The sequence below is a fragment of the Oryx dammah genome, unplaced genomic scaffold (assembly GCF_014754425.2).
Source record: "Oryx dammah isolate SB20612 unplaced genomic scaffold, SCBI_Odam_1.1 HiC_scaffold_21, whole genome shotgun sequence".
In the NCBI taxonomy this organism is placed as follows: Eukaryota; Metazoa; Chordata; class Mammalia; order Artiodactyla; family Bovidae; genus Oryx; species Oryx dammah.
In genome coordinates, this window is record NW_024070205.1 from 33,520,692 (window position 1) to 33,536,577 (window position 15,886).

At 53.3% G+C, this 15,886-nt stretch overlaps 1 protein-coding gene across 1 annotated transcript; it reads right to left on the bottom strand.

The window, feature by feature from the left end:
• Positions 1-152: 152 nt before the first annotated feature.
• On the bottom strand, positions 153-9,825 carry ICMT (isoprenylcysteine carboxyl methyltransferase). The gene is made up of 5 exons (XM_040263279.1): positions 9,538-9,825; positions 8,621-8,709; positions 7,582-7,751; positions 6,595-6,812; positions 153-3,470 (listed from the first exon to the last, which is right to left on the bottom strand). Exons 1-5 carry the CDS (start codon positions 9,730-9,732, stop codon positions 3,288-3,290), a joined length of 855 nt encoding a protein of 284 aa, XP_040119213.1. The 5' UTR covers positions 9,733-9,825; the 3' UTR covers positions 153-3,287.
• Between the last annotated feature and the right edge of the window lie 6,061 nt (positions 9,826-15,886).

Sequence of the window (15,886 nt, forward strand, 5' to 3'; positions counted from 1 at the left end):
ATGGACAGGAGGAACACACCCCTAAAAGGAGGAACTCAGAACAGAACCAAGGAGGCAGATACGTCTGGCTTTATGCTGTAGGTTCTGGACGTTTCTTAACTGGAAGTAACAAGACCTTAAGAGTTTCTGAATCCCACACAGTCACACTGTTGTTCATAGCGAAATCAAGTACAGTTTTATTTAAGAATTGGAAATCATCAGTATCTGTGAAAGAAAATCCAATATTTAAATAAACATTTCTGCATGTAAAAAGAAGAGCAACTACTCTGTAAGGTTACTCTCCTAGCTTAGCTATGGGACAGACCCACAGGAGCGAGCCCAGGAGGGCAGACTGACAGTAAGTCTCCCCACCACCACCGCCCCCACAGCCAGACAGGCTGGGTGTGGCCTGGTCTTGCTAAGTCGCTACAGAAGCAAAACGCGGAGCGGAGAGCACAACTATCTAAGGCAGTTAAGAAAGTGCAGAGAAGGGCCAGCGAGTCACCATTCCCATCATGGAGCGGCTGCTACCAAAAGGAGAGCTATTAACGCAACCCCTGGGTTCAGGGACGTTTCCCCATCATGATAACCAACCAGAGTTAGAAAGTTAAAGGGATTAAGACAGTTTACTTTTTAGGTGTACAAAATGGCCCATGACCATGAAAAGGTGGGGTATGCTGCCTTCTGTCAGGTTCGCCCCACAACTTCTTCTCCATAAACCAGCATTCTTGGCCCCAGCCTGCAAACTCCCATAAAGTGTTTTGTTTTACACTGCTTCAAAACAACTTTGTTCTATGCGGCGCCTCTCTTCCATTTCAGAGTCTCCGCTTTGAAACCTGCGATGGAAAAAGAAGTCTCCTGACAGTTTCTTAATTGGAGGGAACTGGCGATGTGGCCCTTACCCAAAGATAAGCTTTCGGGAATACCCAAAAAGCCTGTACCTCATTAACCTGATTCTCCTCCCTGCACGCTGGCACTGCTAAATTTATGAAGTTAAAAATAACCTGAAGATCTCAGTGCTAGATGAACGTCGATCGCTTGCCAAAGCCTGTCCCAAAGCGGTTCATCTCTGATCCCTAAGTAATTGCTAATTTCCGCCCTGGGAGACAAAGCAGGGCAGAACATCCTGTCAAGCCCGGGTGGGCGGTGTGACAGCATCGTCTCCCTGGGACCCCAGGGCTGGCCTCCTGAGCCCCCGGCCTGGCAGGCAGGCGGAGGAGGGACAGACCGTCAGAGGCCAGCGCCTTCAGTCTTACAGTCCATAAAGCCAGGCATTATTAGCGGCTCTCTGTGTGCTAGACAGCCAGCCTCACGGCCCCCAGTGTTGAGGAAAGCTGGCTCCTATCTGGCTAGCGCAGCAAGAACTTTCCCTCTGAGAGTGGGGGCCACTCTCAAAGCTGCAGTCACACCCACCTCCATCCTGCAGTCCTACTAAGTGGGTTGACTTTGCTGAGCGTGGCGTGGGGAACAAGTTTAGGACTGATTCAATCCCCACACACACTAAGTGCATTTGACATCCCACCAGGCAGCATTCCCGCCAGAGGAACCTACCGCCTTGAGGCTGCCACCTGGGCTGTTGGCAGGCAAGACCTCAGAAGGCCAAGACTGGAGTTGGTCGGGTCCTCCCTCCAGCAAGTGTCACACCTCTTGCCGACGAACCCGTACACCTCTTTGGTATATATAATCATGAAAACACTAATTCGGCCAGGAAATCTAGAAATAAATAGCATTTTGAGTTGGTAAGATGCTTTTTTGAACACACGTTTCCGGTATCTGGTACAGTGCATCCAATGTCCAGTTGTGTGTACCTCACACGGTACTGGTTTTGTCATCTCTCTCACCAAAGTGTTAAAAACATTTGACATCGTTCTTCTAAGTCTTCACAACACCCCTGTGAGGTAGGTGGTATGGACCCATTCTACAGATGGGGAGGTCTAGGCACGGAAAGGTTTAGTGACTCCTTGAGAGCCAGGTGGTGTGGCGTAGCAGTGCTCCAGCCAGGTCCTGATGCTGCCTTCGATCCACACTCCAAGGGCGCCACTGCAGGGCTTCACGGACAGAAGTTACACTGAGACCAAGTTCCTCTCTCTAATCCAGAATTCAACAAGCGCCTCAGAGCTCATATGTCTGACTCGTAAAGCCAACCACTCTCCCCAAACTTGAAAAACAAAAGTAGTGACTAAATCTCAGCTCTATTTTTTTCATGAGTCGACTTGCTGGAATTTTATAGCTGCTTATGCTCAAACCCCTTCGGAAGACAGTCTGAAATGGCATTAGGGATGATGGAAGTTTGAGAACAGATCATAGGAATCAATGGTTAATACATTTAAGTCAAAACACAAAAATATAAGCTATGGTAAAATAAGAACAACCCCCAAATAAACGGAGAGCAGTATTTCTCAATGTTTAACAATGCCTTGCACAGAGCCAGGTGTCCAGGAAACATTTCTTGGATAAAGGACAAATGACACATCTCTAACATGCCTGTCGCTGGTAGCGCCAGGCCCTTTTGGAAGGAGAGCAGGCGCCGGGACCCTAGGAAAGCCACAGGGGCCCACGGTCTCCCTGGCGCGGAGAGCCTTGGTAACCTGAAGCCTCAGCCAGGTCATTGGGGGATCCATGCTGCCTTTCTGCCGAATAAAGGGTGAGGCTCACACACTGTGTTAAGTCCACTTTGAGTTTATACTGCTATTTTTAAAAAATAGGTAAGTCAATAGGATGAGATATGTGAGGAACCAAAGGAAGTGTCTTAAACTGTAGAGAAGCTCACGTATGTAAGGACAGAAATAAGGAGGTTAAAGCTGTGCTGTCTGTGTTTTTCGGTTAAAGTGAGGATTCTGAACGTGTCTCTAACACGAATAAGCCCATGCGCCCCTTCCTGTGGCAGGCGCCTCACTCATGTGAGGGGGGAGGTCACCTCTCTCCCCAGGGGTCTTGGTTATAACTCAACACCCCTGGCCTTGTGGAGGGCTGAAGTGTGGCCTAGGCACTCCCCAGGCACGTCTGGTGGGCGCTGCTGGGTATTGCTGTTATTTGCTTCTTGTCCACCTTTAATCTACATCCTACCTTGATTCAGCCCAAGAGCAGGCTGCTCCAGGGCGGTGGGGAGTAGGGGGGTTGGGGGGGGTTCCTTTGGTCCTAAGGCCTTCTGACCATTTGATTTTGAGTGATATTCCAGAAGAGTAATTGATGACATAGAAAATGATTAAGAAAATCCATTCTGTAGAGTGGTCGACAGGAGGCAGTTCTGTCCCCAGGCTGCGAGGAGCGGGAGGCCCCCCAGCCTGGCCTGGGCCACCCTGGGCCTGTCATAGCTCCACCTTGACCCCTTTTATGAAAGGCAGGCCCGTGGGCACCCGCTTCTTATACTCCAGGTACTCCTCTCCGAAAAAGTGGATCAGCGAGATTTCTTCCTCCTCTGTCCGGTCGCGGAAGAACCGCCACACTGTCAGAGCGTAGCTCACCCCGCAGATGGGGTTACACAGCATCACCTGATGGAGGAGCACAGCGTTAGTGGGCCAGGGTCAGTGCGACTCCACACCGTGAGCCTGAAGGGCGTCAGCCGCTCTCCAACACCCACAGAGGGCGTCCTGTCAAGGGCCCCAAGAGACTCTCGAGATATGTGACTAGGGTCTTAGAGACCCTGAGCCCAGGGCCAGAGCACCATGACCTGAAATCACACCATCACTTTCATAACAGAACTGAACACTCATTGCTGTAGCTTTGGCTGGTCTGCTTTTCTCTTGTTCCTCTTACCTGACACGTATCTAAAAATTACAAGGGCGACCCCACGTGTGAATTCCCATTGTAACCACCACTGCCTTCCCGCATGGCTCCCAGTTTGTCCACTTCCTGCCCCAGCCCAACCCGTGGGACCTGCTCCATCTCACCCCACAGCTCCCTGGTCCTCTGCCCCCAGCCCAGCCTCCCCATGCACACTGTACACTGTCCTCCCTCGAAACACTCCCCCTGCTCAGAAAGCACTGTGCCCTTAATCGTGCCTCCTTAGCACAGCTTTCAAAGTCCAGAGAAGGAGCTTCTTGGCCCACTCTGTGCAGCTCAGGAAGCCTTCTGACCTCCCCTCCCCAACCCTGCCCAGGATGTGTTTCCCCCAGTGGGTGACCAGACCTCACTTCTTATTCTCACCACTGTTTACTGAGTGTCTCCTGTGTTCCCAGCACAGGCCAAGCCCTTTACCACCGACCAGTAAGCCATTCAACCCCCAGAGCAAGCCTCTGAGGTGGTGCTGCCACCCTACTTAAGGGAGGCCAAGGAGTGGACGTCAGAGATGGGACCCACCCAGCCGGCAGGCGCGTGAGGCCTCTCAGCACACCCTACAGTGGGTCTTCCCACTCTTAGGCCACAGCCCGCCATGGAGCCGAAATCAATCCCCTGCATCAGAAACAGCGCCACAAACACTAACAAGCTGCAACACAGCGTGTTTTGTACACAGGCAGGGTAAGGGCTGTTTCAGAAAAGATTTATTCTATATTCACATACACCTGTGTGCTGGGTTACAGTGTAAAAAGATCTACAGTTAAAGAGGTGTGAAAACCTCTTGAAGGACTTCCCTGGTGGTCCACTAGTTAAGAATCCGCTTTCTAATGCAGGGGATGTGGGTTCGATCCCAATAGGAAACTAAGACCTCACATGCCACCACAACTGCTGAGCCCACAACTACCGGTCGGTGTGCACTGCAACGGAGATTCCCCAGGACACAGCAAAGAGCCAGATGCCACACCTGAAAGCCGGCACGCGCGCGCTCAGTGGCCCAGTCCTGTCCAACTCTGCGACCCCATGGACTGCGGCCCGCCAGGCTCCTTGGTCCATGGGAATTCCCAGGCAAGAATACTGGAGTGGGTTGCCATTTCCTTCTCCAGGGGATCTTCCCAACTCCGGGATCGAATCTGGGTTTCCTCTTCTGCTGGCAGACTCTTTACTGACTGAGCCACCAGGGAAGACTCAACGCAGCCAGATAAATTTAAAAAGGAAAACAAAACCTTGAGTCCTAGAGCACTCAGGCTTACTAGTCAGCATTTATGGCAAACTACATGGTTCCTCTGCAATCAGTCTGTATCCAGAGAATGTGATTGTTAACACAGGAAGCTGCGGAAATGCACATTTTTAAATGAATGCCGCAAAAGAAGCTGCCCCTTCTATACCACTGAGGGTCACCAGAGGGTCCCCAGGTACCAGCCTGCAATGGGATGCCTGGGGCCCAGACTGGATGTTCCCAAAGAGGTGATGAATCTTCTAAGCTCTACCCACATACTCTGGCCAAGTCCTTCTAGGTCTAAGAGAACAGATTCAAGAGACAACTGTCCAGACACAAGGCTCAGTCTGCAGCCTAAGACCCAGCAAACCTCCATCACTCACGTTAAACCTGACACATGACTCTGGGCTCACTAACGTGCTGTGTGTGTGCTGTGCTGTGTGCTAAGTCACTTCAGTCCTGTCCGACTCTTTTCGACCCTATGGACTGTAGCCCACCAGGCTCCTCTGTCCATGGGGATTCTCCAGGCAAGAACATTGGAGGGGATGGCCATGCCCTCCTCCAGGGGATCTTCCACACCTAGGGATCAAACCTGTATCTCTTATGTCTCCTGCATTGGCAAGGCAGGTTCTTTACCACCTGCACCATCAGGGCTCATTAATAGCAGCTTCTAATGAAAATCTGCTAAGTTGCCCGTTGAGTGGCAGAGGGCTCTCCCCACATCTGCATCTCTGTCCTCACCCCACTGGGTGAGGCTCCAAATCTAAGTTAAAGAGGTAGAAAAGGGGTACGAAAGATGGGGCAACAGCACCCAGAATCGCCGAGAGTTTACAAGTTTGGGACACCCGGGTTTAAGTATACAGCAAAAAATGTTAAAGACTAAATTAGTTCTTTTGACTTTTATTCAATTATCACTTGAAACACAGCAGGGAACCTGTGTACCTATATAAAAAGGACCAGGACTTCCCTGGTGGCCCAGTGGTTAAGACTCTGCCTGCCGACACAGATAGGGTTCTATCGCTGGTCTGGCAAGACTCCACAGGCCTCAAGCAACTAAGCCCATGTGCCACAACTACTGTGCTCTAGAGCGGACAGAGCTCCACAAGAGAAGCCACCTCCGTGAGAAGCCCAAGCACCATAAGGAAGGGCAGCCCCTGCTTCCTGCAGCTAGAGAAAGCCCACGAGCAGCAAAGGATATCCAGAGAAGCCAAAAACAAATAAATTCATAAAAATTAAAAATAAAAAAGGACCAACAGGTAATTCTCTAGTGGTCCAGTGGTTAGACTCTGCTTTTATTGTCTAGGACCCAGGTTCGACCCTGGTCAAGGAACCCCTGGTCCCACAAGCCATGTGACACCACCAATAAATAAATAAATAAATACAACATTTTAAAAAGAAAAGGTGGGGGAGAACCAACAACTTTGTAAATACACTGAAATCCACTGAATCGAACACTCTGAAATGGTGAATTTCACAGTATTTGAATTATTTGTAAATACGCTGAAAGCCACTGAATCGTACACCCTGAAATGGTGAATTTCATGGTATTTGAATTATCTGTCGATTTAAGGTATTATTTTTAAGAATTTTAAAGGGGACTGGCATTGATTCTGACACCATACCTGGGTTCCAATACTCCAGTAAAACCACCCGACGTAGGACGGATGCCGGAACCACGCGTATACTCCGCTGGTCACCAGAGTATGGGTTTCCGACTTTTCATTCTGCACCACGTGGTTGAAATTGGAACCAGCTGTAAACATTGCCGCTTTCCTCAGACACTCTCCAAACACCACCATCAGCAGCCCCGTGGCGCTGATCCAGGTGATCTGCTTCAGCTCTGCAGGACAGAGACGGTGACAAAGGGGGAGTGAAGACCCTGGACCACCGAGCTCTCCCTCTGCAGGCTTGAAATTCACCTGTTTCCAAAGACTGGGACACTAGGAAACATGCTAGGGGTGGGGGATCCGCGCTGGCCATCACACTGAAGTTTAATGACAAGCCAAACTCAGCCCCCCAAACTGTGCTGTTCATCCATTTACTCTGAAGCACCAACAGTCCAGTTAGAGCACTGAGGCAAAGAGCTGATGGGCTCCCATCCTTCCTCTGGGGGCTAGAGCAGCTAAGTGAAGTGAAGACGGCTCAGCATTTCCCACCTTGGCCCTCTACTGAATCTGAGGAACTACATATATGTTATTTAACTTGTTGCACAAAGTTCAGTGTCAGAGTAGCTACCAGATGCAGTGGTTTTTGCTAGTAAACATTTTCATATGAAATTTCTCAAGTCGCAGAAAATGAACAGATCCAGACCCCACCTCCCCCGATTATAAAACTGGAGGTTACAGCTATCAGAGGCTGGAACTTCATGTTAGATGGTGCAAACTACGTCTCCCAGGGCTTAAAGTGAAAGGTCAACATGTCCCCCATTCAAAATCCAGAGGTGGAATTCACAGGCGAAGCTCGCCCTTTATAAAGAGCTTAGTGAGGATAGAGATCTGGGGAAAATCACTCAGAGAGATTAGACCTGGGAGGTGAAGCCAGGCCACTGTCCTCAGGCCCCCGCGGAGGCCGCCCATCTCCCCTGGAGTGGGAGAGCAGGGCACACTGACCTGGCCAGAAGATATTCTCAAGTGTGAACTCTATCCAAGAAGAAAGAGCTGCGACTGTGTACTCCAGACTGTGATTCAGGAGAAAGGAATCCAAGGACAGGCTCTTGGGGTTATTGACTGCTGTGACTAAATATTCAGAATAGTGGAACAATGACAGGGAGCACATATACCTATTTAAAAACAAAAAGAACATAAGGTAAGTTGAGGCAAGAGAATTAAGTTAGCCATAAGTCCAAGCACTGGTTTGTTCTGAACTGTCCCTGAATTTTCTGATGATATTCTGTTGTCACCTGAGAGTGGATATCAGGCACAGGCACCCACATTACTCCCAAGGTTTGCAGAAAGTGGGGTTGTAAAGGGACTACGTCTTTGAGTATCACAGGAGGAGGGGGAAAAAAAAGAAAAACATAGGTTAGGAAGGCACTATGGGCCTTCTGCCTTTAAAAAAAAAAATGACATTACGCACAGTAAAACATGAAAGAGGGGAAGTATCAAAATAAAGTAGTGATGTATGTCGAATACAAAAATCCAAAAAACCGAAATAATTCCAGCAAAGGAAGATTAGATGGCTCAGAGTATTGACAATAGGAGATAAAGCTTTTTACCTGGAAGCCACTGGTTCATATCCAGGTCAGGGACTAGAAGGCTCAAGGGACTGAAATCATAGTGTAGGGAAAATCCTACACAGGCCGTGGGGGAAGCATTAGATGTGACCTAATAGAAATTAGAGACGGAAAAGGCCTGTGAAGACGAGCCAGAGCCTTGCCCCTTCCTGTCACTGAGGACCAAGACCCTCTTTCTGGGAAGGGCTGGTCACATTACTGAAGGTGCAGTGGATGAGAACACCTACAGGGAGGATGCCACGAGAGACCTGCTTCTACCTTCGAGGTCCAGGATGCAGGAATCTAGGAAGCTAGAGGTCTCAATCCCTCAGAACCCTCACTAGCCTTCAGCCAGCCAGGGACTCAGGACCATCACTACTGACCCTCTGATCCACCCACCCTTGACTCACAACTATGGTTCCCAAAGCACTTCTTACCAGCCAAAGTGATTCCAGGAAGACTGGCTAAAACTTAGCAGCACTCCACAGCCAAACACAAAGCCAAGGAAACAGGCTCGGATGGCTATCTGAAACGGACCCAAAAGAGGCTCAGTCACCTGGCTGTTCAGAGCATATGTCCTATTTCCTGGCCTAAGTAGGCCACCACCAAGTCCATTGAGTCGACTTGCTCAGAGGTTAAAGGGGTGAAGCAGGGCTGCCTGGACTCAAATCCAAAATTCACCTCTCTGTGGCCTTAGGCGAGTTACTTAACCTCTCTGGACCTGGGCTTCTCCATCTACACATGGGGATGACCACAGTACCTACCTTTGAGGACTGCTGTGAGAATGACCCATGTAAAGTACTTAAGAGGAAGTGCTATAGAAGTTTTTAGCTGCCATTACTACTAGGATTGTTGTTATTCAGAGCTATGGGAAAACAGCGTAAACCTAGCGTATTGGCCAGATTCTCCCAAATCCACGCAGCGAATCCGGTAGGGACAGCCGGGACTCCGCGCCCAGCCCCTTCCACGTTACTGCGGGGGCCTCTGAGCTCAGACTTGACAGTAGGTAGGTAGTTCTCCACACCTCAAATTACATAAAAGAACTCGTGGGCCCGCTCATTCCCACCCCACGCGCTCATCTGCCGCAGCTGCTGAACCGCGCCAACTGCAATTTTCCACCCACTCCGCCGGGCGAAGGGGCCCCGCACCCCAAGCCCCCAGGACTGGCGGGGAGGGCGCCCTCCCGCCGCCTGAACTCTCAGCTGCTTAAGAACACGGCCGGGGGAGGCAGCCCCTCTCGTGGGCCGCGCTGTTGGCCGACCTGGACCTCGACCCCGGGAGGGTACAGTGCCCATTCGCGACGCCCAGCCCGCCCGGCCCCCATCCCCGCCCCGGCCCTCCGTCCGGCCCGCACCTGGTAGCGCGGCGGCCGGTAGAGCAGCAGCAGCAACGCGTTGAGCCCGGCCACGTACAGAGCCAGCCCGGTGCGGCCCTGCAGGCCGGCGCGCGTGAGTAGCGGCAGCGCGAGCACCGAGGCGCCCAGCAGGAAAGTGGCGAGGCTGAGGCGCGCCTCGGAGCCCGGCGGAGCCCGCGCCGCGCAGCCTGCCATGGCGCAGGGAGGCGGACAGGCCGGCGGCTGCGCCGGCTGTAGCCCTGGGAAACCTGCCCGCCGCGCCTGCGCACTGCGCCGCCGACGCCGGCCGCGAAGGGGAGCCGCCCGGACCTGCACGCTGCCGGCAAGCTCTCGCGATACCGCCGCGCCGCGCGGCTGGGGCCTGAATTTGGCGGGAGCGCCCCGCCCCGCGGCCCCGCCCCACTGGGTCCGCAACCGGGACCGCCTGACCCAGGTGGAGCAGAGGGGGGCACCGCAGGGAGCCTGGGTCCTGCGCCGAGAAGTCACCGCCGGTGTCTGCCAGGAGTTGGCCCCAAACTTCAGGATGTCCGTTTTCCGGAGAAATCACGTGAAATCTATAGCTTCCCCTGCTGTGTGGTCCCCCTCGAAACCGACACTTGGGCGTGCAGGCGCGAGCCGGCGATCCGCCTCCACCCCACCCTGCCCAGCCGGCCCCGCAAGGTCCGCGCTGGGACCGCCTTGCCCTCGGCAGGGTCTCCAAGCGCCCCGCTGGGGGCCCTTGCTGCAGGGACACTGCCCTTGCGGCATTCACGGAGCAGGATGACCGCCCACTTCACTTCGTGTTGGGGGAGAATGTTGGCCAACGGTGGAAATTCTCAGGACGTTATTTTATAGGACAGAATGAAAAACTTTTCAGTGTGATCCTGACTTCACTTGGGAAAAACAAAAGTATACGGATGAACCTGGGAAAATGATTGGAATAGAAGCCAAAATTATTTTACAGCAGTAATCTTCTGGTGGTAGGGGAACTCTGGGAGACTTTAGCTAACTATTTTATATGGTTTCTGTATTTCCCATATGGCCCAAATCTATATATATTATTTTATAATTAGAAATTGCTCTTTTTTTGGACTTTCCTCGCTGGCGGTCCACACTTCCAATGCAGGGGGCCAATGTGCCATCCCTGGTCAGGGAACCAAGATCCCCCATGCCAAGTCACAGCAAAAAAAAAAAAAAAACTGAAGAAAAATTGTTCCTTTTTGAAATGGTAAATGCCTCCACTTCCCGTGATGGATGGATGGATGATGGAGGAGAAAGGCAAGTAAGCAAATGACTAGAATAAATTACTGTGGGATGAGAGTGAGGCAGGAACCAAGTGAGGATAGAGGGACCCCGGGGAGAGACCCATGGGAGGGGTAGGAGGCTGCCTGGGAGAGTTGGTACTGGCAGCCTGCAGCTGGAAATGAGAGCAAGGACAGCTACAGGAGAGAGGGAGGGAGGGAGGGAGGGGATAGAGCCTGCAAACACAGAGGCAGGAGGAAGCCAGCCTGAAGCAGGATAGGGGACAGGCCCCAGGGGAGGCTGGAACCCAGAGCAGTGGGTCAGAGAGCAATATGCCCGGCCCAACTAGTGGTCAGCCCAGCCTGCATCTGAGGCTCTGGCCACCCTACCCTTCTCTGTCTTTATGGGACCTGGCAGGAGGCCTCGTGTCTGGACAGCTGGGTTCAGGGGAGGATGGAGAGCCTGGCTCAGCAGCTTTGTAACCTTGGGCAAGGCACCTCGATGAGCCTCAACTTTCTGTGAAATGGGGATCCTGACTCCAATCTGTTGATGATCTGTAAGCCCAGTATCTATCTAAAAAGTGCTCAGAAGACATTTGCTAAACTCAGTAGATGGGAACTGAAAGACTTAATGTTTTAAAAATCTAATGTCACCCAGTTGCAGTGTCACGTGGGATGGAAGCCTGGGCCTTTTCTGGGAGCTGAGAGGAGGGACTCCTGCCGCTGCCCCCAGTTTCTACCAGTTCCCCCACTCAAGACCTCTCCAGCATCGCCAGGACACCTCACGGCCACTAGAGGGCGCTTATTACATCTTCACTCCTGGGAGTGAGTTTGGTCCTAGGGTAGAGGGGCTGCTCCCAGGAAGCTCCCTTTCTAGCCAGTGGCATCAGCTTTCCACGCTGACTAGTGGATCTGATTTGCCCCAGGGACAGTTCCTGTTCTGGGAGAGGGGCACAAAATAACATGTAATCCAGACTGGAGGGCTTGAGCAACTGTCTCTTCTCTGTCCATCAGTTCCCCTTGGACCATACATCTCCATCAGTCTCATCGTGGAGAAGGCAGAAAGAATGGGGAGATCATCCCCTCCCAGGTGGGGCCAGGCTAGGGATGCAGGGGAATTTTTAGAAGTCACTAGAGTCCGTGGAGAAGGAAATGGCAACCCACTCCACTATTCTTGTCTTGAGAATTCCAGGGACAGAGGAGCCTGGTGGGCTACAGTCCATAGGATCCCAAAGAGTCATACACGACTGACACTACTAGAGTTCTGAATCTGTCAGGACCCAGGGTTCACAGAGGAGTGATGGAAGGTAAAGGCAAGTAATCAAATGTATGCATGCACTGACATAGACCCAGAGAAACAGAGTCACATGGAGATACACACAGGCACACAGAGGAAGAGTAACTCACACAGATACAGACAGAAATTCAAAACACAGAGATCTGATCAAACAGGTTTTGCCACCAGAGAGGAAAGGGAGCTGATCAGACAAGTCCATTCACCACCCGGCTCTCCAAGTGTCCCTCCACTTTGTCATCCCCCAGGATAAAGGAGCAGCACACGTACAATAATAAAAGAAAATAAAGAAAAACTGCTCGGCCTGAAGATGCCTTGCTTGTTTTTGTTTTTGTTTTTTTTCTCCCACCTCTAAATAAGCATTTGAATGTGTTTTGTTCTAGGAGCTGTAAGGCATGCACAAAGGGACCCCTTTCTCATGCAGGAAGGTCTTTCTCTGGGGCCTCCCCTCCCCACCCCACCCCCAGCCAGCCACCCACCCATCAGCTGAGGTGGCTTTCCATCCTGGGCCCAACAAGAGTTTTAAAGAGCCCTAAGAACCATATCGACTTTTCCAAGTTAAATTGCAGGCTGAGATGAAATTAGGCTCCCTTTTTTCAAACAGGGTTGCTTTATTAAGTAAGAGGAATTGTAGCAAGGGGGGATGCTGCAGAGCAAGTAGGAGACTGGGGCAAGGATGGGTGCTAACCAGGCACCTCCACCTACACCAGCTTCCCAGGATGAAAAGCTGACTCCTGTCCAAGTGTGACACCGAGTCAGAAACAGCTCGGGAACTCTGCCTCTCCCTCCTTCCTGCTGGTGGGTCTCTGGTCAGGCGGTCAGACTTTGTCAGAGAGGTCTCCTCGGACTCCTTGTCACTCACAGGCCTCTGCCCCATCCACTTTTCACATGGAGGCCAGGAGGGGCCTGTCCAGTGTGGCTGCAGCTCACTCTAACCCTCCAAAAGTTTTTTTTCCTTTCCCTTCCTCTGGCCTCTCCCTGCTCCAGGCATGAAAGCCCCCTCCCCACAGTCTGGTAAATGACTTGTAATTTATGAGCACATCAGTCCAAAATGCATAAGTCATATGGACACAAAAGGGCCGGGTAAATATTTAAAGATTAGAGCCAGCTGGGGAGAAGCACAAAGGCCTGGGACAATGAGGGTCTTCGGGAATTCACTCTCTCCTCATTGGGCCAGCCGGGTTCAGTGCTGATGCACTCACCAGAGTCCCAGCCTTTGTGCCACAGAGGGCCCTCCGCTGCCCGGCTATTCGGAGTCCTAACCCTGCTAAAGAGAGTTAAACAATTGCAGCCTCTCCAACCCCATCTGGAGACAATTGGCTGAGTCATTTTGGTGCTTTTGCTGTGTCTCAATAGTTAATTACATGGAGCCATCACTTCATTTCATTTTGAAATGCATTGCGGGAGGGGGAGGGGTACGTACTTTTCTCCCTCCAGTCACCACACCAGGGGCAGCCTCCACAGCACCACCAGTTAGGGTAGCTTTACATGCCTAGGGACTGCAGGAAGGAAGGGGTTCCCACCCAGGGCCCGCGAGAGGCTGCATCGTTCTATGATGTTCTTTCTTTTGCCAAAGTCATTAAACCAAATGGAAGAAGGGAGGACAAAGGCACAGGTCACTTGTGGCCTTAAATTCCCCAGCCTGAGGAAGCAACTGGCCTTGAGTAGCCCTGGAAGCCCCCCAACAATCCCCTGGGCTATAGACGGAATTTTTCCTGAATGAGCAACTGAGGCCTGTGTCCTCTGCCCCACTCCACAATCTCCGCAGCGCTCTGCCTGGACTTGTGCTCTTTTCCAAGCCCCCTGGGAACTCCAGAGGCTAAAGATGGAAAGGGAGTCAGTGGCCTACATCCCAGCTTGCATAAGTCCGGTTTCTAAGTTGGTCTATGCCCTTGCCAGCAGCCCGAGGGCGCTTCGTTCTGCTTGCTCTCAGGGAACGAAGTGACGAAGTGAACCCGCTCCCTCTCCCTCTACCTGGAAAAAAACGCCTCTCCCGCCTCTGCGCGCCCTTGAAGCCTGGCCTGCCCGAGGGTGTCTAGGATGCCCAGACACAAAACTTGCAAACACACCTGCGGGTCCCTAGCCTGGGTCTCCGAGCAGCATCTCAATGGAGATGCCTGTCTTTCCCAGTGACCTTGCCAAAAGCAAAAAGCTGCCTTTAACTTAGTGGGGGAGCCTGCTTCCAGAAGACAGAGCCTGAATTAGGGGTAAAGGGTGGCTAGGGTAAGGGTGGCTAGGGTAAGGGTGGCTGAAAACACTCTGAAGACGTTGGGCGAGGGGCGGGGGTGGGGTGTTGGGGAGGAAGGTAAGATCGAATTTGCACAGAGATCTCCTTTCAGTCTTGAGTCCTGCGCGATCCTCAACCAGCTTAGGGCAAGCAAGGAGTCAAGGATGGTGGCAAGAAGCCGCGCGAGGACCGGGGCAAGCCCAGAAAATGAGGGAGGCGAGTCAGTCTAGGTGGGAAGATGCCGGCTTGAGGACCTCCTGACCGGGAGGGGACGCAGCGGGCAGTGCTGGGGTAGGGGTGGGGAATGAAAGTGAGGGTAGGGGGCAGCGGAGGTGGAGGCCCGTTAAGCCTGCGAGGGCGGAGCTTGACCACTCGAATTCCGCCTGGGCCGCCCCGGCCAGCTTTGCCTCCCGCAGCCAGAGCAGAACATTGCGAATTAGCGCATTTTGCGGTCAATTTTCCACTGCTTAAGAAACACTAAGCCACCCACGTGAGCGGCTCCACCCAGCGCGGCTAGGATCTTAAGGCACAGGCTCTAGAGGAGTGTTTGGCTCTAGGAACTGCGGATGCCTGGGTGCAGGCGGGGGCGTCTCGTGGGCCCCTTTATTGCGGCCCTAACTCTGGAGAGGGGACGGGCCCGGTTCCCCTGCTGCGGGCCGGAATTGCTGCGCCGAGGGCCATTGGTTTGCTAATACCGCCGGCGCTGAAAGGCGCGGGCGGCGGTTTATGGGGAGAGCTCGTAATTAGAGGACAAATTGCCCGGCTGCCTACGCTCCTCGAGAGCGGGGCGGGGGTGAGGGGACCGCCGGAGCGAGGCGCGCGCCCACCTCGGTGCAGGGAGCAGGGGTGAGGGAGACCGCCGGAGCGAGGCGCGCGCCCTCCTGTGTGCAGATGTGCCGCAGCTGGAAGCCCGCGCGCAGCGGGGCGCCAGGAGTTCGGTCCCGAGGAGGCGGGCGCGGGGGCGGCTTTGTGGGGCCAGCACAATGCCCTTAACACTCGGCTGCCCCCTTTGTGCCCAGCCGCGCCTCCCGTCCCGAGGCGCCTTTGTATCGCGCCGCCACCCCTCCGCCCCGCTCAGCCCGAGCGAGCGCGCGGAAGCCACTCGGGTCTGGCCGGCCCCGGCGCTTCAAAGCTGCCCGGCGCGTGCCAGCGCCCACAGTTCAGCCGCGGCCCCGCGGACCGCCCGGGGCCTGGCCCGGTCCCGATCTGAACTAAGGGCCCTGCGGCCGGGGAGGAAGAACACTTTGGAGCCACGGTCACCAAGCGTCTGACTGAAAGGAGGGAGGGGCGCGATTCTCCACGCTGTTTGGCGCCTAGGAACGCCGCTGCCGGGCAGGGTCGGTCAATACCCCGAGCGGGGGTGGATATCAGAGAGGATGCCCCGGCTCTAGGGAGCTGGAGGCCCACCAAGGACCCAGCAATTTCCCCTCCCCCTCACTGCAAAGGCCAGGTTGTAAAGTCATCGGCAGCAGGGCTCCTGTGCTGAACTTTCGGGTCCTTGTGACTTCCCCATCGCCCTCACAAGCAGCAGTAGGGGGCTGCATGTTCATGAACTGAGGCCAAGAGAACTCAGTCAAGGGAGATGTGTAGGTTTGAACCCAGGGACTC